The sequence below is a fragment of the Cherax quadricarinatus genome, chromosome 4, assembly GCF_038502225.1.
Source record: "Cherax quadricarinatus isolate ZL_2023a chromosome 4, ASM3850222v1, whole genome shotgun sequence".
Taxonomy (NCBI): Eukaryota; Metazoa; Arthropoda; class Malacostraca; order Decapoda; family Parastacidae; genus Cherax; species Cherax quadricarinatus.
Window position 1 is genome coordinate 7,289,616 of NC_091295.1, and position 25,696 is coordinate 7,315,311.

Sequence of the window (25,696 nt, forward strand, 5' to 3'; positions counted from 1 at the left end):
GGGAATCCAACACAGACCCTTACCGTGTGAAGCTAGAGCGTTACCCACCATGCCCAGCATTCACCGCTGAATTCATAAATAAGTTTATTCAGGTATACACAAATACATTTACATAGATTATCACACATAGCAACATATGTGTAGAGAACCTGGGATAACCCAAAAAAAAAAGTCAAAGTGACTTATTATCATCGGGGTCTCTTGTAACCGGGAGAGAGTGAACCTAGTAGAGACCAGCAGAGAGATTGAGCCAGGAGCTGTGAATCGACCCCTGCAACCACATATAGGTGAAAACAGTCCAGGGACCCCTGTACCTGTGTCTAAATAAACTTACTGACAGCAGCGAGTTCTCCCGGTGCTGGGACCGTCGCAGCCCTACAACCCAACAACAACAACAACACACTGCTTGTGGCTGAGATAAACCCAACAAAGAACAAACTAACAAACAACATCACTTTGTTACAGCAGTCACAATGCATAAAGTTTATAGACAATTTACCAAGTCTTGGAGAACATTAAAATATACAAGACAGTACAGATGTATATCAACTTGTGCTCGTCATTATGATAAGTTTGAAACTCGGGCAGAATTCTCTAATGGGTAAATGAGGGTAATTTTATTGTTAATTATAATGGTACCAATAATACTCTTAAAATATTAGACAACCATATTTATACTGTTATATTGACTCGTGTCAGGTTGTAGCTCGACCATCTACCAGTTGTGTTATTTACGTTCTTTTATGAGTGCCTTGGTGCCGGTGAAGGGCTCTTGATCCAGGGAATATGAGGAAGAATATATTTTGTTCTGATTATTGACCTGAAGGGTTAGTAACAAGTGATAATCCAATAAAGTCAGGATGTCATTGAGGGTTGTGTCTTATATCCACTGGGGTCCTCTAATTCTCCCCAGGATGCAACCCACATAAGATCATAAGGAACAAGGAGCACTGCAGTAGGCCTACTGGCCCATGCGAGGCAGGCCCAAGTCACCTCCTGGCTTATGCCGCTGACCCAACCTAGTCAGGTCAGGTCACATTCTCTTAAGGGAGGAACATGGCATCTGACCTACTAACACAGGCTAGTCAGGTCCAACTCACACCCACCCACACCCACTCATGTATATGTATAAGCTATTTTTAAAACTACACAACTTTTTAGCTTCTATGATGGTATTTGGGAGTTTAGTTTGTTCCACTCATCCACAACTCTATTACCAAACCAGTGCTTTCCTATATCCTTCCTGAATCTGAATTTTTCCAAGTTAAAGCCATTGCTGCGAGTCCTGTCTAGGCTAGATATTTTTAGCACCCTATTTACATCCCCTTTATTCCTATTTTCCATTTATACACCTCAATCATATCTCCCCTAATTCTGCGCCTTTCTAGAGAGTGCAAGTTCAGGGCCCTCAGTCTATCCTCATAGGGAAGATATCCATTCTGTAATACAGTAACCAAAACTGTGCAGCATAATCTAAATGAGGCCTAACCAAAGATATATAGAGTTGAAGAACTTCTATTATTTATACTTCTTGATATAAAGCCAAGAATTCTGTTAATTTTATTGCGAACACTAATGCATTGTTGTCTTGGTTTCAGATTACTGCTAACCAGAACTCCTAAATCCTTTTCACAATCAGTAATATTAAGATTTACATTATTTAGTTTATAGTTTATAGTTTAGTTTATAGTTATATAGTCGGACTTGAGTCCTGGAAATGGGAAGTACAATGCCTGCACTTTAAAGGAGGGGTTTGGGATATTGGCAGTTTGGAGGGATATGTTGTGTATCTTTATATGTGTATGCTTCTAGACTGTTGTATTCTGAGCACCTCTGCAAAAACAGTGATAATGTGCGAGTGTGGTGAAAGTGTTGAATGATGATGAAAGTATTTTCTTTTTGGGGATTTTCTTTCTTTTTTGGGTCACCCTGCCTCGGTGGGAGACGGCCGACTTGTTGAAAAAAAAAAAAAATGTGGCATGGTTATTTACCTGTCCAACATTCAGAACTTTGCATTTGTCAGTATTAAACTGCATCTACCACTTCTCCAACCATTGCATCAGTCTATTCAAATCATCCTGGAGTGCTCTAGTGTCCTCATTAGAATGAATTGGACGGCCTATTTTGGTGTCATCAGCAAATTTGCTTATGTCACTATTTATTCCCTTATCTATGTCATTTATGTAAATTGTGAACAACAACAGGACCAACACTGACCCCTGTGGAACACCGTTTGTGACGTGCCCCCATTCTGATTTCTCCCCATTTATGCAAACTCTCTGCTGCCTATTTGTCAGCCATGCCTCTACCCAGGAAAAAATTTCTCCTATTCCGTGTGCCTTAATTTTCCTCAATAGTCTCTGATGTGGGACTCTATCAAAAGCCTTACTGAAGTCCATATACACAATATCATATTCATTACCATGATCTACCTCCTTAAATACCTTAGTGAAAAAAGTTAATAAATTTGTAAGGCTGTACATTCAAAATTGAATAGCACATGGAAAGACCTTTATTGTACATGAACTTTTTCAGTTGCATTTACAATATATCTCACTGTAGAGGAGCTTTATAAGAATGCTTACTATATAATAATTAGATAATACTGTACAATCATAATACATTGTAGTATATAAAATTAATATAAATTAAATTAAATTTGGGGTTCAAAATTCCCATGGGCACAATTCTTAAAGGGATTTTATTCCTCCCACCCCTCAGGTATCTTCTTGTGGGGGTTGGTACTGTGTGGCTCTGACTATACTTTTGGTTGGGTGATATCACGCTCCATCAAGTGCTGTGTCTCTCTGTATGGTTCTTCTGTTCTGTCTTGCTAAACTTTTATATAAATTCCTAACTGATGCTTCTTTGATTGCCGTATATCATGAATACATTGCATAACTCTCTGAAAGCTGCATGTCGGAGTAGATTGAATTTGCTCCAAATTTTGTCTCGTTTTTCCTGAGGCTGTCATCATTTTCCATTGTGATTATCTGAACCAGAATATGAAAGCAAAGTATATTCCTTTGTTTCCACAGCAACACTTGCTGGACTGGCTGTTATTCATCAGAACTGCATTTGTATCTGGAAACTTCTTGTTATCCCTGGTCAAAAACCTGTATTAATTATTTCACCTCTGTTGAGTCTTTTTTTTTTTTTCAACAAACCCATATAGAGACCCTTGTATAAATCATCTTTCTCCCTGTGTGTACTGTCAATAAAGTAAAAAAAAAATTACTAAATTATTCTTATTGTAAATATCATTCAAGCATAAAGGCTAATTTTAATTTTCCTTGATCATATTTTCTTCAGCCATTGGATTTCAGTAGATAACTCTGTTTGGAAGTGGCAAAAATTTCTGTATGCCAACCCATGTTATTAAAAATGATGTTTTCAATTGCAGTACATGTTTGTTGATTATTAGTTCTCAACTTAATAATAATTTTTACAGGAGGACAATGTACATAGAGACTGGAGAATATGCTCGTTTAGCAGATGGTGCTGCAGTTGCTAAACTAGGCGATACTTCAGTCCTTATCACTGCTGTGAGTAAACCTCGGTCTGGACCCTTCCCAGGGTTTATGCCTCTCACAGTGGATTACCGACAAAAATATGCTGCTGCCGGCCGTATTCCTTCTAATTATTTGCGAAGAGAGCTTGCACCAACTGAGAAGGAAGTCCTAACTAGTAGAATTATTGGTGTGTTTATTTTCTCTTGGTATTAAATATTGCTGCAAAATTCTTGTGTTCTACATCAGTGGCAAATTTCCTGTCTTATTGCACTTTACTGTTACTGACAAAAATATGGCTCTTGTACTGTATTACACAAGTTTGAAGACGATTGGAAAAGGAATTCTTCACTGATTGATGTTTCCAAAGATTCCAAGTTTTTAACTATTTCATCAAAATTTTAAATTTTCACCTATTACAACTAAACTTACGGGTTATGATCCTTATTACAGAAAGCATCGTCAATAATATTTTAAAGCCAATACTGTATTCTGCTATACTGTAATTAAAATACAGTGTAATTAAATGTAACTGAAAAGCCAAAATCTAACACATGGTTATATTCCCCTCTTTTAATTCTTAATAAAGAATTGTAGTTAAAAAAATTATTTTCCTGATAAATATAAAATTAAAAATGTGTAAAATAAAGAGTCGACTCGTGTGCAAAGTTCTGACTTGATCAATTACACAGATCGCTCTGTTCGTCCATTGTTTCCTGTGGGCTACTGTGGTGATACCCATCTCTCGTGTCAACTTCTTGCAGTGGATGGTCTTTATGATCCAGATGTTGTTAGCATCAATGCAGGTACAGTGTCAAGACCAGATATGTTTCATGTAGTTGGTATACAATTATATATGACATGTAAATGGAGCTTCAGCTTCTTTCTACATAGAGCGTCTCCTCACTTAGCGACATACTCGTTTACCGATGACTCGGACTTACGACGGGCTCTCTGACCAGTATGCATACCTAAATACTGTATATTAGAGCTGATTTCCTCTATTCTGTTTATTACAATATACAGTACTCTATTGTATAAAGATTTAAAAATACAGTTTACTAAAGATGTTATAAATGGTGCAAAGGTAACATTAAAACACTATCAGAGATGATTGTCACAAACCCACTACCAGTATAGTATGCTCCTTGCTTAGTGATGAATTTGTTTACCGACGTGGTCTTAGGAACGGAACTCCATCGTTAAGTGAGGAGAGACTGTATACAGTACGCTTTGTACAGTGGACCCCCAGATTATGTCGTCATCGGAATTCATAATATTCAGAATAAGTAAAGTTTTTTCGTCAAAATATTGGCTTGGTGATCATCATTGGACTCGGTATTTGTCTGCGCAGTCCGAGCGGTCCGACACACCATTTACAGCCAATGTGCCATTGTTTATCAGCCAGTGAGGATGATCCCATGCATTCATACGATATATTTTGTATTCTATTCTTTTTAGTGCTTGCAGCTGCTAAATAAACCACCATGGGCCCAAAGAAAGTTCATAGTGTCAGCCAGCCCTTTGTTAAAGGGCTGAGAGAGAGGGGAGAATGTGCCTTTTTCAGTGATTCTGCAATATGTACAGTACTAAAACAGCAGGAGTTGATAAAGGCTATAGCTCCAGCCAGCGATAAAATGTAGCATTAACCCTTTGAGGGTTTTCGTCGTACTAGTACGTCTTACGCGTAGGGGTTTTTGACGTACTAGTACTCATAAATTCTAGCGGCCTCAAATCTAGGACCATTTTTTTTTAATAAATCAGCGACTTTGCAGTGTATTTTCGTATGGTATTTATTGTTGTATTCTAGTTTTCTTGGTCTCATTTTATAGAATGGAAGACATATTACAGAAATTGAGATGATTTTGACTGGTTTTACAAAGAAAGGTGCCTTGAAATTGAGCTCAAAGTAGCAGAAATGTTCGATTTTTACCAAACTTCAAAAGTAAACAAATCGTGCCAAGCGTGCAATACACGTCAACTGGTGAGTCTAATATTCTTTCACAAGTGCACTAATAATATTTATACCATTTTTTACACTAATGCAGTAGTCTGCATAACAGTAAATCTTATATTTTTTGTGAAAATAAAAATTCAAAGTGGAAAGCAAAAGAATATAAGAGGGGCCTTGAGACGTGACTAATGACCAGAGGAAATGTCATTTTAGTGCCAGGAATGTCTTTCTTGTTTATTCTGGACCCTATTCGGAAATTGGCATCTTTTGAAATTTGTGTGAAATTGGCAAAATTACTAAATTCTGACCACTGTACTGGATAGTTGAATTTCATAAATGAGTGGTTTCTTGCACCCATTCGATAGAAAAAATGGAGTTCTAGCGAAATATTCATGTTTTTTGTCGACTAGTACAGTGAAATTGGCCGAAAATGGGGCTCAAAGTGGGCAAAATCGCCGATGCGTAAACATCGCCGAGACCGCTAACTTTGCGAGAGCATAATTCCGTAAGTTTTCTATCAAATTTCAAACTTTTGGTGTCTTTATGATCGGGAAAAGATTCTCTATCTTTTCATAAGAGAAAATATTTTTTTTTTTTTTAAATTTGGCCGACCCTGAGAACGAGTTTCTGAGAGGGCCTGTCGACCCTCAAAGGGTTAATGGTGTAGCAAGTAAGTTAAGCGATTAATCAATAGAAAAAGGACAGTACGAAACTGACTCCTCCATTGTTGTTGGAGGTATATAGGGCTACTGGTAACACTGCCGCCTCTGCTGCCTCTTGCTGCCGCCTTCACCACCACTATGTAAGGCTTATCTTTTAGTGGCCCTTATACACCCAACAACAAACAACACACCACCACTTGTGACATTCTTAATGCCATATTTTATTCATTCTAGAGTATATATCATGTTTCTATGTTATTAATATTGTTTATTAATATTAGATGTATTGTGCAAGATCAATAAGCCATAGAGCTGATATTAGTGTCATGTTGAAGGACTACAGTGAACCCTTGAATTTCGTCCCCCTTGAATATCGTGAACTTTGGAAATCGGCGACTTTTTTCGTCATAATATTGGCTTGATTTTCGTGATTTGGCTGAGAAATTGGTGGTCATATGAAACACGTCCAAGCGGCCTTCCAGCCACCGTGGGCACACAAACACCATTCAGTGTCTGGCATTGTATCTCGGCGAGTGACGATCACCTCACACATTTATACGATACATTTCTTAATATATTTCATTTGTTTTAGTGCTTGCAATTGCTAAATAAGCCACCATGGGCCCAAAGAAAGCTCTTAGTGCCAGCCCTTTGGTAAAGATTGTGAGAAACATGATTGAAGTAAAGAAAAAGATCATAGAATAATATGAAAGTGGAGTGCGTGTGGCGGAGCTTTCCAGGATGTACAGGAAGACCTATTCAACCATCACTTCCATCATGGTGAAGAAAAAGGAAATCAAGGAAGCTGATGTTGCAAAAGGGTTGAATATGCTAACGAAAATGAGATCGCAAATAATCAGAGATGTTGAGAAGTTGTTGCTGGTGTGGATCAAACAAAAAGAGTTAGCAGGAGGTAGTGTTACACAGTCGATAATTTGCGAAAAGGCAAGGGAGTTGCATGACGATCTTATAAAGAAAAGGCCTGGAACAAGTGCTAATGTAGGTGAATTCAAGGCCTGCAAAGGCTGGTTCGAAAATTTCAAGAATAGAAGTGGCATACACAATGTTGTAAGGCATTGTGGGGCTGCCAATTCAGACAAATATGCGACTGAAAAATTCATAAGTGAATTCAAGGACTATGTAGAGGCTGAAGGATTCGTCCCCCAACAAGTGGCAGTTGTGGTGAAACAGGCCTCTTTTGGAAGAAAATGCCAAAGAGGACCTACATCACACAGGAGGAAAAGGCACTGCCAGGACACAAGCCTATGAAAGACAGGCTAACCCTCTTGTTGGGTGGTAATGCTAGTGGGGATTTCAAAGTGAAGCCTTTACTGGTGTATCACTCTGAAAATCCCAGAGTGTTCAAGAAAAACAGTGTCACCAAGCCTAATTTGTGTGTGATGTGGAAGGCTAACAGTAAGGAATGGGTCATGAGGGACATTTTCCTTGATTGGTTCAATGAAGTGTTTGGCCCCAGTGTAAAGAAATACCTCCTGGAAAATACATTGAAACTCAAGTGCCTCCTGGTAATGGAAAATGCTCCTGCTCATCCTCCAGACTTGGAAGAGCAAATGGCTTATCCTCCAGACTTGGAAGAGCAAATGATGAAGGAGTTTAATACCACTTTTCTCCTCCAGCCCATGGACCAGCAGATCATTTCAAACTTCAAAAAACTCTAAGAGATTTCTGGAAAGATCACCTCAATATCCTCCACTGCATAAACCTTTTAGGTAAGACTTCGCAGGGAGTGACTTCCAGGATGATGAACTCTGCTTGGAGAAAATTATGGCCAGAATGTGTCCTCGGCAAAGATTTTGAAGAGTTTGAGACAGACTCTGAGGACCCTATGCCAGTTGTGGAATCTATTGTGATATTGGAGAAATCCATGGGGTTGGAGATTAGTGGCAAGGATGTGGAAGAATTGGTGGAGGACCACAATGAAGAGCTAACCAGTGAAGAGCTGCTAGACCTTAATCTGCAACAGCAACAGACCACAGCTCAGGAAATTGCTTCAAAGGAGGAGGAAGAGAGTGGGAAGAAGTTGCTTTCTTCAGAGATTAAGGAGATGTGTGCAATGTGGACTTGGATGGAAAAAATTGTTGAGGAACATCACCCTGACAAAGCTGTTGCAGGCCATGTATGTGACATGTTCAATGACAATGTCTTGTCTCATCTTAAGCAAATTTTAAAGAATCACCAGAAACAGACTTTTCTGGAATAATTTTTTGAGCAACAGGGGTCCAATGACTCTCAAGCTGGTCCTAGTTGCATTAAAAAACAACGAAGGGAAGTAACCCCAGGAAAGGACTTGGTACCTGAAGTCTTTATGGAAGAGGATTCCCCTTCCAAACACTAGTAACTCTTCCATCCTCTCCCATCCTCCACACATCAACAGTTCTTCAATAAAGATAAGTGTCAAGTTATTATTGTTTTGTTCTTCATGTCTCATTGTTTTCCTTGTGGATAAATGTACATTTAATGTAAAAAAAATATTTTTTTTATACATTTGGGTGTCTGGAATGGATTAATTTGATTTACATTATTTCTTATGGGGAAAATGGTTTTGAAAATCGTGAATTTTGAATTTTGGTGGACTCTCTGGAACGGATTAATCACAAAATTCAAGGGTCCACTGTATCTTGTCCTGTCTCCCAAAACAATTCCTAACATATGCCAGAAACAGACCTCTCTGGAACACTTTTTTGAGCAACAAGGGTCCACTGACTCTCAAGCTGGTCCTAGTGGCATTAAAAAACAAAGAAGGGAAATAACCCAGGATAAGGACTTGGCACCTGAAGTCTTTATGGAAGGGGATTCCTCTTTCAAACAATTGTAAACTCCTCCATCCTCTCCCCTCCTCCCGTCTTCCATACATCACCATGTCTTCAATAAAGGTAAGTGTGATGTTATTATTGTTTTATTCTTCATGTATCATTGTTTTCTGTGTAGGTAAATGTATATTTCATGTAGAAAACATTTTTTGTTAATACTTTTGGGTATCTGAAACGGATTAATTGGATTTCCATTACATGTATTTCTCATGGGGAAAATTAATTCGGAATTCGTCAGATTTGGGTTTAGTCACTCTCTCTGGAATGGATTAATTATGAAAACTGGAGGTCCACTGTATGTTATTTTTATCTGTTTGTAGCTTTTTGTCTTTTACTTTTGAGACTCTCTGACTGCGGGTTCAAACCCCATCTGTGGTATGGTTTGTTTGCAATCGTGTCATTACAATTTCGCGAGTTATGTTGACGGCTTTGAGGGGACTTGAACTAGAGTTCGTCATGGCCATGCTAGCGGGAGATTTGTATGTAAAAACTTGCATTTGTGGTCACAGTGGTGCCTATGCTAACCTTCCTATGGTGTAGAAATATACCTAGTTGGACGAACCTTATTGAAGCTAGCTGGTCCAGTGGCTACCATGACGGTCTGGAGTTTTGAGACTCTCTGACCGCAGGTTCAAACCCCACCCATGGTATGGTTTGTTTGCAATCGTGTCATTACGATTTCGTGAGTTTTTTTTTTCCCCCCATTTAATCATCTTGCTACAGTTGTTAGGATAACCATTTTTAATTCTTCCTTTCATGCCAGCAAAATAGAGGCTATTATGTACATTGGACCCCCAAGTTTCATGATTAATCCGTTCCAGAGAGTCTGCCAAAAATCGAAATTCACTAAACTCGAAACCATTTTCCCCATAAAAATTAATGTAAATCCAATTAATCCGTTCCAGACACCCAAAAGTATTAACAAAAATAAGTATTAACAAAAATAAGCAGTAATGTTGAAGGATCAGTTATGGATGGAGAAAAGAGAATATGAATGTGTAAATTCAAGAATTATGTGGATTAAAGTAAAGGTTGGATGCGAAAAGTGGGTCATAATAAGCGTGTATGCACCTGGAGAAGAGAGGAATGTAGAGGAGAGAGAAAGATTTTGGGAGATGTTAAGTGAATGTATAGGAGCCTTTGAACCAAGTGAGAGAGTAATTGTGGTAGGGGATCTGAATGCTAAAGTAGGAGAAACTTTTAGAGAGGGTGTGGTAGGTAAGTTTGGGGTGCCAGGTGTAAATGATAATGGGAGCCCTTTGATTGAACTTTGTATAGAAAGGGGTTTAGTTATAGGTAATACATATTTTAAGAAAAAGAGGATAAATAAGTATACAAGATATGATGTGGGGCGAAATGACAGTAGTTTGTTGGATTATGTATTGGTAGATAAAAGACTGTTGAGTAGACTTCAGGATGTACATGTTTATAGAGGGGCCACAGATATATCAGATCACTTTCTAGTTGTAGCTACACTGAGAGTAAAAGGTAGATGGGATACAAGGAGAATAGAAGCATCAGGGAAGAGAGTGGTGAAGGTTTATAAACTAAAAGAGGAGGCAGTTAGGGTAAGATATAAACAGCTATTGGAGGATAGATGGGCTAATGAGAGCATAGGCAATGGGGTCGAAGAGGTATGGGGTAGGTTTAAAAATGTAATGTTAGAGTGTTCAGCAGAAGTTTGTGGTTACAGGAAAGTGGGTGCGGGAGGGAAGAGGAGCGATTGGTGGAATGATGATGTAAAGAGAGTAGTAAGGGAGAAAAAGTTAGCATATGAGAAGTTTTTACAAAGTAGAAGTGATGCAAGGAGGGAAGAGTATATGGAGAAAAAGAGAGAGGTTAAGAGAGTGGTGAAGCAATGTAAAAAAGAGAGCAAATGAGAGAGTGGGTGAGATGTTATCAACAAATTTTGTTGAAAATAAGAAAAAGTTTTGGAGTGAGATTAACAAGTTAAGAAAGCCTAGAGAACAAATGGATTTGTCAGTTAAAAATAGGAGAGGAGAGTTATTAAATGGAGAGTTAGAGGTATTGGGAAGATAGAGGGAATATTTTGAGGAATTGTTAAATGTTGATGAAGATAGGGAAGCTGTGATTTCGTGTATAGGGCAAGGAGGAATAACATCTTGTAGGAGTGAGGAAGAGCCAGTTGTGAGTGTGGGGGAAGTTCGTGAGGCAGTTGGTAGAATGAAAGGGCATAAGGCAGCTGGGATTGATGGAATAAAGATAGAAATGTTAAAAGCAGGTGGGGATATAGTTTTGGAGTGGTTGGTGCAATTATTTAATAAATGTATGGAAGAGGGTAAGGTACCTAGGGATTGGCAGTGGCGTGCATAGTTCCTTTGTATAAAGGCAAAGGGGACAAAAGAGAGTGCAAAAATTATAGGGGGATAAGTCTGTTGAGTATACCTGGTAAAGTGTATGGTAGAGTTATTATTAAAAGAATTAAGAGTAAGACGGAGAATAGGATAGCAGATGAACAAGGAGGCTTTAGGAAAGGTAGGGGGTGTGTGGACCAGGTGTTTACAGTGAAACATATAAGTGAACAGTATTTAGATAAGGCTAAAGAGGCCTTTGTGGCATTTATGGATTTGGAAAAGGCGTATGACAGGGTGGATAGGGGGGCAATGTGGCAGATGTTGCAGGTGTATGGTGTAGGAGGTAGGTTACTGAAAGCAGTGAAGAGTTTTTACGAGGATAGTGAGGCTCAAGTTAGAGTATGTAGGAAAGAGGGAAATTATTTCCCAGTAAAAGTAGGCCTTAGACAAGGATGTGTGATGTCACCATGGTTGTTTAATATATTTATAGATGGGGTTGTAAGAGAAGTAAATGCGAGGGTTTTGGCAAGAGGCGTGGAGTTAAAAGATAAAGAATCACACATAAAGTGGGAGTTGTCACAGTTGCTCTTTGCTGATGACACTGTGCTCTTGGGAGATTCTGAAGAGAATTTGCAGAGATTGGTGGATGAATTTGGTAGGGTGTGCAAAAGAAGAAAATTAAAAGTGAATACAGGAAAGAGTAAGGTTATGAGGATAACAAAAATATTAGGTGATGAAAGATTGGATATCAGATTGGAGGGAGAGAGTATGGAGGAGGTGAATGTATTCAGATATTTGGGAGTGGATGTGTCAGCGGATGGGTCTATGAAAGATGAGGTGAATCATAGAATTGATGAGGGGAAAAGGGTGAGTGGTGCACTTAGGAGTCTGTGGAGACAAAGAACTTTGTCCTTGGAGGCAAAGAGGGGAATGTATGAGAGTATAGTTTTACCAACACTCTTGTATGGGTGTGAAGCATGGGTGATGAATGTTGCAGTGAGGAGAAGGCTGGAGGCAGTGGAGATGTCATGTCTGAGGGCAATGTGTGGTGTGAATATAATGCAGAGAATTCTTAGTTTGGAAGTTAGGAGGAGGTGCGGGATTACCAAAACTGTTGTCCAGAGGGCTGAGGAAGGGTTGTTGAGGTGGTTTGGACATGTAGAGAGAATGGAGCGAAACAGAGTGACTTCAAGAGTGTATCAGTCTGTAGTGGAAGGAAGGCGGGGTAGGGGTCGGCCTAGGAAAGGTTGGAGGGAGGGGGTAAAGGAGGTTTTGTGTGCAAGGGGCTTGGACTTCCAGCAGGCATGCGTGAGCGTGTTTGATAGGAGTGAATGGAGACAATTATTATTATTATCACACTGGCCGATTCCCACCAAGGCAGGGTGGCCCAAAAAAGAAAAACTTTCACCATCATTCACTCCATCACTGTCTTGCCAGAAGGGTGCTTTACACTACAGTTTTTAAACTGCAACATTAACACCCCTCCTTGAATGGAGACAAATGGTTTTTAATACTTGACGTGCTGTTGGAGTGTGAGCAAAGTAACATATATGAAGATGTTCAGGGAAACCAGCAGGCCGGACTTGAGTCCTGGAGATGGGAAGTACAGTGCCTGCACTCTGAAGGAGGGGTGTTAATGTTGCAGTTTAAAAACTGTAGTGTAAAGCACCCTTCCGGCAAGACAGTGATGGAGTAAATGATGGTGAAAGTTTTTCTTTTTCAGGCCACCCTGCCTTGGTGGGAATCGGCCAGTGTGATAATAAATAAATAAATAAATAGATGTAGATTTCCTAGGTAGTAGGTTGGTAAACAGCAACCGCCCAGAGAGGTACTACCGTCCTGCCAAGTGAGCGTACAACGAAAACCTGTAATTGTTTTACGTGATGGTAGGGTTGCTGGTGTCTTTTGTCTGTCTCATAAACATGCAAGATTTCAGGTATGTCTTGCTACTTCTACTTGCACTTAGGTCACACTACACATACATGTACAAGCATATATATACACACCCCTCTGGGTATTCTTCTATTTTCTTTCTAGTTCTTGTTTATTTCCTCTTATCTCCATGGGGAAGTGGAACAGAATTCTTCCTGTAAGCCATGCGTGTTGTAAGAGGTGACTAAAATGCTGGGAGCAAGGGGCTAATAACCTCTTCTCCCGTACAAATTACTAAATTTAAAAGAGAAACTTTCGTTTTTCTTTTTGGGCCACCCTGCCTTGGTGGGATACGGCCGGTGTGTTGAAAGAAAGAAAGATATGTAGATATACATACAGAAAAGAAAGAGAAATCAAGTATAAAACAATAATAACATTATACTTACCTTTATTGAAGACTCTTGTTGGTGTATCAAACATAAGAAAGCAGGAACACTGCAACAGACCTGTTGGCCCATACTAGGCAGGTCCTTCACAAACCATCCCACTAACAGGATATTTGCCCAACCCAATTTTCAATGCTGCCCAAGCAATAAGCTTTGATAATTCTATTCACTCATGCACAAGTCCTACTCAAATCAAATCATGTGTGTGTGTGGGGAGTACCCTGGCTGGTTTGTGTGGGGAAGTACCCTGGCTGGTGTATGGGGAAGTACCCTGGCTGGTTTGTGTGGGGAAGTACCCCAGCTTTTGAGGCTGTTGATCACGATAAAGAATTTGATATTATTTACTTAGATTTTAGTAAGGCTTTTGATAGAGTTCTGCACCAAAGACCGTTAAAGAAAGTGGCAGCTCATGGCATTGAGGGATAAGTGCTCTCATGGATCAGGTCATGGCTCACAGACAGGAAGCAAAGAGTGTCCATAAATGGGGTTAAATCCGAGTGGGGATCTGTAACAAGTGGCGTTCCACAGGGATCAGTCTTGGGCCCATTGTTATATATAATATATATCAATGATCTTGATGAGGGAATTACTAGTGAAATGAGTAAATTCGCCGATGACACGAAGATAGATAGGATAATTGATTCAAACGTAGATATCAGGGAATTCAGGAGGATTTAGACAAACTCAATACCTGATCAGAAAAGTGGCAGATGTAGTTCAATGTAGATAAATGCAAGGTTCTGAAGCTCATGAGTGTCCATAATCCTAGCACTTATAAGTTAAATAATGTAGAACTTAGCCATACAGATTGCCAAAAGGACTTGGGGGTTATGATAAACAATAACCCTAAACCAAGAGAGCAATGCCTAAGCGTACATAATAAGGCAAACAGATTACTGGGATTTATGTCAAGAAGTGTAAGCAACAGAAGTTCAGCGGTTATATTACAGCTTTATATATCATTAGTTAGGCCTCACCTAGATTATGCAACTCGGTTCTGGTCTCCATATTACAGAATGGACATAAATTCGTTAGAATGATTAAATTAATACATAGCAGTTTGGAGGGATATGTTGTGTATCTTTATACGTATATGCTTCTAAACTGTTGTATTCTGAGCACCTCTGCAAAAACAGTGATTATGTGTGAGTGAGGTGAAAGTGTCGAATGATGATGAAAGTATTTTCTTTTTGGGGATTTTCTTTCTTTTTGGGTCACCCTGCCTTGGTGGGAGACGGCCAACTTGTTGAAAAAAAAAAAATTGTAGAATGACTAAATTAATACATAGCATTAGAAATCTTCCTTATGAAGAAAGATTGAAGACCCTTTAATTACATTCGCTTGTTAGACGAAGAATGAGGGGAGACATAATCGAAGTGTATAAGTGGAAGATGGGTATTAATAAAGGGGATATAAATAAGGTCTTGAGGATATCTCTCCAAGAGAGAACCCACAGTAATGGATTCAAATTAGACAAGTTTAGATTTAGAAAGGATATAGGAAAGTATTGGTTTGGAAATAGGGTAGTTGATGAGTGGAACAGTCTACCTAGTTGAGTTATTGAAGCTAAAACCTTGGGTAGTTTCAAATTTAGGTTGGATAAATACATGAGTGAGAGGGGTTGGATTTGAGTGGAACTTGCATATGAGAGTGGATAGTTTTTTTTTTTTTTTTTCAACAAACCGGCCGTATCCCACCAAGGCAGGGTGGTCCAAAAAGAAAAACGAAAGTTTCTCTTTTTAAATTTAGTAATTTATACTCTTGCTCCCAGCATTTTAGTTGCCTCTTACAACACGCATGGCTCACGGAGGAAGAATTCTGTTCCACTTCCCCATGGAGATAAGAGGAAATAAACAAGAACAAGAACTAGAAAGAAAATAGAAGAAAACCCAGAGGGGTGTGTATATATGTGCTTGTACATGTATGTGCAGTGTGACCTAAGTGTAAGTAGAAGTAGGAAATTATACCTGAAATTTTGCATGTTTAAGAGACAGAAAAAAGACACCAGCAATCCTACAATCATGTAAAACAATTACAGGATTCCATTTTACACTCACTTGGCAGGACAGTAGTACCTCCTTGGGTGGTTGCTGTCTACCAGCCTACTACCTACAAGTGGATAGAATTCTTTCTTCTTTCAACACACCGGCCTTACCCACCGAGGCAGGGTGGCCCAAGAGGAGAAATGAAAGTTTCTCCTTGTACATTTAGTAATATATACAGGAGAAGGGGTTACTAGCCCATTGCTCCCGGCATTTTAGTCACCTCCTACGACACGCATGGCTTACGGAGGAAGAATTCTGTGTAAATAGAGTTATCAGAGCTTATTTCTTGGGTGGCATTGAAAATTAGGTTGGGCAAATGTTTTGTTAGTGGGATGAATTGTGAAGGACCTGCCTAGTATGGGCCAACAGGCCTGCTGCAGTGTTCCTCCTTTCTTATGTTCTTATAAGAAAGCAGGAACACTGCAGCAGACCTGTTGGCCCATACTAGGCAGGTCCTTCACAAACCATCCCACTAACAGAATATTTGCCCGACCCAATTTTCAATGCTTGGTGATTTCAACCTAAGGCATACAAAATGGAAGAATGTAGCAAATAATATTATAGCTGAAACAATCCCCAGAGGTAGCTCAGATGAAAGGTCACACACACATGAGCTACTAAGTCTCTGCGAAAAACACACCTTAAGCCAGCAGATAGTGGAGTTAACAAGACTAGAAAACACAAACACACTTGACCTTATCTTCACAAATAATGAGGACCTGATAAGAGACATAAGAATATCAAAAACAACTAATTCCGATCACAACCTAATCGAAGTCCAGACGTACATGCATAGGGGTCCTGATCAGCAGAATGCATGTACCTGTGAAGGTATCTTCACAAAATACAACTTCAACAACAAGAACATCAACTGGGACCAGTTAAACCATGTCCTAAACGAAACATGTTGGGAAGATGTCTTAAATGACATGGATCCAAACCAGTGCCTTGAAAGGATCAACTTCCTGGCAGCCGAAGCATATTCTAGGCATATTCCCCTAAGAAAGAAGAAGAGCAGGAGTAAACTAGAGAGAGAAAGACGCTCCCTCTACAGAAGACGACGAAGAGTCACTGAGCTCCTCAGGAGTGCTAGAATATCTGATACACGAAAGGAGGCACTGACCAGGGAAGTGGAAACTATCGAACTTAAGTTAAAAGACTCTTACAGGAACCAGGAGAGACAGGAGGAGCTTAAAGCTATTAGTGAAATTGAAAGAAATTCAAAATATTTCTTTTCATATGCCAAAAACAAGGCAAATACCACATCTAGTATCGGGCCCTTACTCAGACAGGATGGGACTTACACAGATGACAACAAGGAAATGAATGAAATATTGAAATCCCAGTACGACTCTGTGTTTAGTGAACCACTAATCGGTCTGAGGATCGACGACCCAAATGATTTCTTCATGAATGAGCCTCAAAACTCCATAAATGTATGCCAGATTTCTGACATTACCCTAACTCCGATAGATTTCGAAAAAGCCGTGACAACATGCCCATGCACTCAGCCCCGGGCCCAGACTCGTGGAACTCTGTTTTCATTAAGAACTGCAAGAAAACCCTCTCGCGTGCCCTAAGTACACTATGGAGGAGGAGCTTGGACATGGGTGAAATTCCACAGTCACTTAAAACAACGGATATAGCCCCACTCCATAAAGGTGGCAGCAAAGCATTAGCTAAGAACTATAGACCAATAGCTCTGACGTCCCACATCATAAAAATCTTTGAAAGAGTGCTAAGAAGCAGGGTTGCAAATCACCTGGATTCCCAAAATCTGCACAATCCAGGGCAACATGGGTTCAGGGCAGGTCGCTCCTGCCTCTCACAACTACTGGATCACTATGATATGGCCTTGGATGCACTGGAAGAAAATCAGAATGCAGATGTAATATGCACAGACATTGCAAAAGCATTTGACAAATGTGATCATGGTGTAATAGCCCATAAAATACATGCTAAAGGAATAACTGGGAAAGTGGGGAGATGGATCTTCAACTTCCTAACAAATCGAACACAAAGAGTAGTGGTCAACAGAGTTAAATCGGAGGCTGCCATAGTGAAGAGCTCTGTTCCACAAGGCACAGTACTCGCCCCCATCTTATTCCTTATCCTCATATCAGACATAGACAGAGATATACATCACAGCACCGTATCATCCTTTGCGGATGATACTAGGATCTGCATGAGGCTGTCATCTGCTGAGGATGCGGTTAACCTCCAAGAAGATATAAACAAAGTTTTCCAGTGGGCAACGGTAAACAATATGATGTTCAATGAGGACAAATTCCAACTACTCCGTTATGGAAAACTGGAGGAGATAATAACTGAACAGAGTATATGTACTACAGACTCTGGCCATACAATAGAGCGGAAAAATAATGTAAGGGACCTGGGAGTAGTAATGTCTGAGGATCTCACTTTCAAGGATCACAACAGTGCCACGATCGCACGTGCAAAGAAAATGATAGGATGGATAATGAGAACATTCAAAATGAGAGATGCCAAGCCAATGATGATCCTTTTCAAATCACTTGTTCTCTTTAGGCTGGAATACTGCTGTACATTAACATCTCCATTCAAAGCAGGTGAAATCGCAGATCTAGAGAGTGTACAGAGATCCTTTACTGCACGTATAAGTTCTGTCAAGCACCTTAACTACTGGGAACGCTTGGAAGCACTTGACTTGTACTCGTTGGAACGCAGGAGGGAGAGATATATCATAATCTACACTTGGAAAATCTTGGAAGGAATGGTCCCAAATCTGCACACAGAAATCACTCCCTACGAAAGTAAAAGACTGGGCAGGCGATGCAAAATGCCCCCAATAAAAAGTAGGGGCGCCATTGGTACACTAAGGGAGAACACCATAAGTGTCTGGGGCCCAAGACTGTTCAACAGCCTCCCATCAAGCATTAGGGGAATTGCCAATAAACCCCTGGCTGCCTTCAAGAGAGAGCTGGACAGATACCTAAAGTCAGTGCCAGATCAGCCGGGCTGTGGCTCGTTCGTTGGACTGTGTGCAGCCAGCAGTAACAGCCTGGTTGATCAGGCCCTGATCCATCGGGAGGCCTGGTCATGGACCAGGCCATGGGGGCGTTGATCCCTGGAATAACCTCCAGGTAATCCAGGTAAGAAATAAGCTTTGATAATTCTATTCACTCATGCGCAAGTCCCACTCAGATCAAATCGTGTGTGGGGGGAAGTACCCTGGCTCATTTGTGTGGGAAAGTACCCTTACTCGTGTACATTAGAACATAAGAAAGCAGGAACACTGCAGCAGACCTGTTGACCCATACTAGGCAGGTCCTTCACAAACCATCCCACTAACAATATTTGTTCAACCCAATTTTCAATGCTGCCCAAGCAATAAGCTTTGATAATTCTATTCACTCATGTGCAAGTCCCACTAAAATAAAATCGTGTTTGTGGGGAAGTACCCTGGCTGGTGTGTTCTTCCTTTAATTCTGTCATGTTTCTCACCTTCTTTACCAGACATCTCCTTGCCAACCTCAACAGAACACATGACCATAACACAAGGCACAGATCACTCTTTGATGTTCCTCGTGTCCATCTCACACTATGCAAAAACTCAATGCACATAAAAGGCCCTAAAATCTGGAATTCATTACCTGTAAATATAAAAGAAACACTACCTGTTTATAAATTCAAGTCTCTTCTCAAAGATCACTTACTCACCCAAAACCAAATAAATACTGAATAACTGAACCTTATAAATTGTATATCTTAAATGTTTCTCACAATTATATCACATAAATGTTAAACCTAAAACCCAATCTAACTTTATTATTTTTTAAATACACTACCTAACAGAATACTCCATACGACTGAATGTACAACAATGCATGCAACCATAAACCATAAACAAATAAATAAAAAAATAAATATGACCTGTCTTTGTAATACTCATTTGTGCTTTATAGTTATCTGTTAACAATAATGTATTATCACTGATTTCATCATTGCTTAGTTAATTTTAAGCCAGCCCGAAATGCTATGCATAGTATAAGTGGCTTTGGCATGCTGCTCTTATCTGTATTTTTTGTACCTCTGTATGTATGCTCAAATTGTAAATAAATAAATAAATAAATAAAGGGCTGGCACTAGAAGCTTTCTTTGAGCCCTTGGTGGCTTATTTAGCAGTTGCAAGCACAAAAAAGAACAGATTATTATGAAATGTATCGTATGAACATGTCCACAGGCAGTGTCACACTGACTCCTGAACGATGTGTGGGAGCCTTTGTGTACGCACGGACGCATTTCGTATGACGGACAAATCACGAGACAAATCATGAACTGCGAGGCTTTATTTTAATGAAAAAAGTTGCCGAAAGTCGAAATTCACGAAGCGCGAGGCTTATGAAACTTGGGAGTCCACTGTACTTGTATATTTTATTTTTTGTATACATTGGCTGTTTCCCACTAAAGAATAACTCAGAGAAGAAAACACGCTTATCCTAACTTTTTTTTCTCTTTAATCTGTTCAGGTAAATACAGACTGACTTAAAAATTTTACATCCTACCTCCAAAATTTAGTTTTGACTAAAATGCTTTGCCAACTCCTTTCATAGCTGTTACTATGCTCACACTATAACTATTTCAGATGACTAAGGCCACTTGCTGGCTCTCATAAATTTAACATGTTCACATTTGCCTGCCAAACATTTTATCATCTTTCAATATTTATTGTATCTCCTCTCTCACTGACATCTACTGAAACTTTTTTAGGAGGTGGGGGAGGGTCAAGGAATGGACATGGGATAAGCAAGTCATCACTGTGGTTGCTTTTCCTTGACAGATGCTTGTTCTATGGAAGGGCATCTGCTGCCTTCAACCCCACCCCCCCATCGCTACATGGCCTTCCCCTCCAAGTGAACATCTACGCTTCCTTCTAATCATTCCTCAGACAGTCCTTATTTTTTTTAACCATCCCTAGATTTATAAATTTAAGCAACCTATTGTGCTATCTTAAGAGACAAAGGATTGAGTTTCCACCAAATATTTCACTGTATGACCCATAATGTCACATAAATACACATACACAATAATAATGGTACAATACTAATTTACCACTAAAGCATGAACAAAAGTAACATTTTTAATATAATAGTATAACTACATTTTCCTGCTTATTTTCAGCCTCTGCAGCACTAGCAGTATCAGATATTCCATGGATGGGTCCAGTAGGGTCAGTGCGTGTAGGATTAATTGATGGAGAGGTAATTATCCAACCCACCCGACGAGAATTGTCCAAGAGTTCCCTCAATCTAGTTATTAGTGGTGCTGAACGTAAGCTTATTGGTAAGTTTCAAAATTAATCAAATGTGCAAGCCTGTCACAAAGCATCCCCACCTGGAGACAGTAAAATAAGATACAAGGAATACTGTATATTTCGTTCTCACACTGAAGCCCAAGTAGAGTACTGTATGTAGTTCCAGTATTCATCTTGGGTTTTATTATTTCCATGTGGGTTTGTTTGTACCAGTGTTTATTGCTGCCTCCCACCAAGGTAGGGTGACCCGACAAAGAATGAAAAACTTTCATTGTCACTCATTCAATCACTGTCTTGCTAGAAGAGCACTGACATCACAGTTCAGATGACCCTCCACACTCTAACATCCACATTTTCCTTCAGAGTGCAGGCACTGTACATTCCACTGTTTACAAATTACCCTGGTTGGAATTTACTGAATAAAAGCAAAGTTTATAGGTCATAATGCATTTGTCAGTCAGTGTGTGTGTGGATAGACCTTAAGGAAATTACATATACAGGAATTCACCTGTAATACTTTAAGGAAAAGAGGATGCATTTAGCAATTTTACCTACCCACTCAGTAGTACTTTACCTCATTATAGGCATGCAGTACTGACTTCTTGATGAGGAAGACACACATGCAGCACTAGGTATCTTTATTGCTGGCAGTAAACATACTATACCTTACTGAGAGGCTCCTGGTTAACCCTTTCAGGGTCTGTCCCGTAGATCTACGGCTTTACGTTCAGGGTCCAAACCGCAGATCTATGTCATGAGCTCAGCTCACTCTGATAAACTGTGAGTGGCACATTTGGGCCTAGATATGAGAGAATACATCTATGTGGTATGTGTGCACCACATAAAACAGATCCTGCAGCACACTGTGTATAATGAGAGAAAAAAAACTGAAATCATGATTTTTCGATTAAAACCGACTTTGCAGTGTTTTTCGTATGTTTTTTATGGTTGTATTTGCGATTTCTTGGTCTCATTTGATAGAATGGAAGACATATTAGAGAAATTGAGATGATTTTGATTGGTTTTAGCACTGGAAATGGCTTGAAACTGAGCTCAAAGTAGCGGAAATGTTAAATTTTTGCCGATATTCAAGAGTAAACAAACGACCTCACACGTCTAATACACGCCAGCTGGTGGATCTAATATACATTCGCAAATATGGTGATGATATTTATACAATTATTACAGTATTGCATAACAGTAAATCTTCTGTTGTTTGGTGTGAATAAAAATTCATTATGTGAATAAAAAATCAAAATGGAATTTATTTGTAAAGCCTCAAAACGTAACTAATGAACAGAGGAAATGTTAGCTTAGTTCTAGAAATACCTACATTGTTTATTCTGGACCCTATTTTGAAATTGGAATATTTTGAACTTTGTGTTAAATTGGCCAAATTAACAATTTCCGATCACTTTATTTTGTAGTTGAAACAGTTGACTTGGCTATTTCTTGTGCTCAATCGATAGAATAGAAGTAATACTAGTAAAATAGCTAAGAATTTGGTTGACTGGAATAATGGAATTGGCCTAAAATGGGAGTCAAAGTCGCCAAAATCGCTGATTCGCAAATATCGCTGACACATCAAAATTCGCGAGAGCATAATTTCGTCAATTTTCCATCAAATTTCGTACTTTTTGTTTTATTACCTTCACAAAAAGATTCTTTACCATTTCATAAGAAAAAAAAAAAATTTTTTTTTTTGAAAATTCTTGGACACTGGGGCACCACTTCAGATTTGGGCCTTGGACCCTGAAGGGGTTAAGGGTAAGGATTTATTAGTCTTCCTTGTAAACATAGCCATTAACGGTAAAGGTTTTGTGTAAAAATAATTTTGTTCACATTCTTTAGGATTCAGAATTGGGAGAATGGCAGGGTTTTCTGTTATATAATATATATTTTTTTGTTGAATGATGATGAAAGTTTTTTCTTTCTTTTTGGGTCACCCTGCCTTGGTGGGAAATGGCCAATGTGTTAGAAAAAAAAAATTGTGTAAGCTTAACGTTTCAGTTGTCTTGAAATTATTGTTTAGTGTTTCTCTAACCTAAGAAGTTTGCAAGAAGAGAATAATCAGAATGTTTGACTTTCAAGCAAAGTGTGATTGACTTCAGTGCCTTAAGGGTGTTCATCATTTGGCATGTGTATTGGATAATCAAGGCAAAGTAAATTAAGTAAGTTGCAAATATAAAGGTTTGACTCTGCTGTGATCTTAGTGTTTACTTTATCTTTCAGTATATATTGAAGGGTTCTGCATCTCTTGTTCAAATGAAATATGGCTTATGCTTGAAGTGATTAAGTCTTGAAAGATAATCTTATATGATGTGCCTGTGCAGAGGACACTAATACACCACCACTTGTTTCATGCTTTTGTTTTCCAAGTAGACAGCATTCACATTAAGTACCTCTATGGATGTGGATGTAATATATGAACTAGGCATAACAGACTCATAGCCTAAGACACATATGTGGGTATTAAGACATTAATTGAGAAACTGTTCAGCCCACCAAGGGCTTCTTCAGCGGTGGGCAGAACGTATCCTCGATATATGTTTTACTACCTGCATATGTGCCTGTCTTACATACTTGTCGGTGTTAATCACCAAGTTTGACTTTAGGATCATGGCCTGTCCAAAAGTTACATGACTCACCTTTTTTTCTGTTTTCTTAGTATAAATTTTGTAATACTACTACTTGCTTGCTTTGTTGTAGTTATGCTGGAAGGTGGAGGAAATAATGTTCTTCAACAAGATCTAATGAAGGCCATCAGAATGGGTGTGAAGGAATGCCAGCTTATTATTAAAGCCATTCAAGACCTAGTTAAACAGGCTGGCAAGCCCAAAAGGACTTTTACTAATTCACTTGTTGTGCCAGAGGAAATTTTACAAGCTACTAGGTAAGATTTTTTCATTTGATATTTTTATTTTATTGAAATAAAAGTGGAATTCTAAGTAGTAGGTTGGCAGACAACAACCACCCAGGGAGGTACTACTGCCCTGGAGGTTACCTGGAGGTTATTCCGGGGATCAATGCCCCCGCAGCCCGGTCCATGACCAGGCCTCCCGGTGGATCAGGGCCTGATCAACCAGGCTGTTACTGCTGGCCGCACGCAGTCCAACATACGAGCCACAGCCCGGCTGATCCGGCACTGACTTTAGGTATCTGTCCAGCTCTCTCTTGAAGACAGCCAGGGGTTTAATGGTAATTCCCCTAATGCTTGATGGGAGGCTGTTGAACAGTCTTGGGCCCCGGACACTTATGGTGTTTTCTCTTAGTGTACCAATGGTGCCCCTACTTTTAATTGGGGGCATTTTGCATCGTCTGCCCAGTCTTACTTTCATAGGGAGTGATTTCTGTGTGCAGATTTGGGACCATTCCTTTCAGGATTTTCCAAGTGTAGATTATGATATACCTCTCCCTCCTGCATTCCAATGAGTACAAGTCAAGTGCTTCCAAGCATTCCCAGTAGTTAAGGTGCCTGACAGAACTTATACGTGCAGTAAAGGATCTCTGTACACTCTCTAGATCTGCAATTTCACCTGCTTTGAATGGAGATGTTAATGTACAGCAGTATTCTAGCCTAGAGAGAACAAGTGATTTGAAAAGGATCATCAATGGCTTGGCATCTCTCGTTTTGAACATTCTCATTATCCATTCTATCATTTTCTTTGCACTTGTGATCATGGCACTGTTGTGATCCTTGAAAGTGAGATCCTCAGACATTACTGCTCCCAGGTCCCTTACATTATTTTTCCACTCTATTGTATGGCCAGAGTTTGTAGTGTACTCTGTTCTAGTTATTATCTCCTCCAGTTTTCCATAACGGAGTAGTTGGAATTTGTCCTCATTGAACATCATATTGTTTTCCGTTGCCCACTGTTTATATCTTCTTGGAGGTTAACCGCGTCCTCAGCAGATGACAGCCTCATGCAGATCCTAGTATCATCCCTGCCAAGTGAGTGTAAAATGGAAGCCTGTAATTATTTTACATGATGATAGGATTGCTGGTGTCTTTTTCTGTCTCTTAAACATGCAAGATTTTAGGTACGTCTTGCTACTTCTACTTACACTCGGGTCACACTACATATGCATGTAGCATATACATACACACACCCCTCTGGGTTTTCTTATATTTTCTTACTAGTTCTTGTTTATTTCCTCTTATCTCCATGGGAAAGTGGAACAGAATTCTTCCTCCGTAAGCCATGCATGTCATGAGAGGGGACTAAAATGCCAGGAGCAAGGGGCTAGTAACCTCTTCTCCTGTATACATTACTAAAGTTAAAAAGAGAAACTTTTGTTTTTCTTTTTGGGCCACCCTGCCTCGGTGGGATACAACCGGTGCGTTGAAAGAAGAAAGAAGAAGATTAGTTAAGTACAGTAGGGCCCTGCTTTATGGCGTTCTGCTAATACAGACATTTCAAATTATGACCAAAACTCGCAATACAGCTCCCCCACCTGACTTTTTAATACAGTCACCGTGCCCCTTCTGGTTTCTTTACATTCTCTGTGAGCTCTGTAAGCACATCTCTCCATTATGTCCGGAAACTCCAAAATTTCAAGTGCTTTTAAAAGTTATTTCATATTTTATATGTACTCTGATAATTATACTTGTGTATACCTGTACCTAAATAAACTTACACACCATGCTGGTGTGCAGGTACACATTAAAATCAGTAAGAGTGTCTTATGTCTCAAGATGCCATATTAGTAATGATAATAATAATACTCAATAATAATCACCGAGTCTCATTAAATGTCGTTTATTACAT

At 39.4% G+C, this 25,696-nt stretch overlaps 1 protein-coding gene across 1 annotated transcript in view; it reads left to right on the plus strand.

The window, feature by feature from the left end:
• Positions 1 to 355: 355 nt before the first annotated feature.
• Positions 356 to 25,696, plus strand: part of PNPase (polyribonucleotide nucleotidyltransferase 1) — a 132,427-nt gene continuing 107,086 nt past the window's right edge. The window contains exons 1-5 of the mRNA XM_053770381.2: positions 356 to 601; positions 3,452 to 3,699; positions 4,202 to 4,315; positions 20,795 to 20,956; positions 23,637 to 23,820. Of these exons, the coding sequence (XP_053626356.2) occupies positions 474 to 601; positions 3,452 to 3,699; positions 4,202 to 4,315; positions 20,795 to 20,956; positions 23,637 to 23,820 (836 nt within the window). The 5' untranslated portion in view covers positions 356 to 473. The remainder of the gene's footprint in view (positions 602 to 3,451; positions 3,700 to 4,201; positions 4,316 to 20,794; positions 20,957 to 23,636; positions 23,821 to 25,696) is intronic.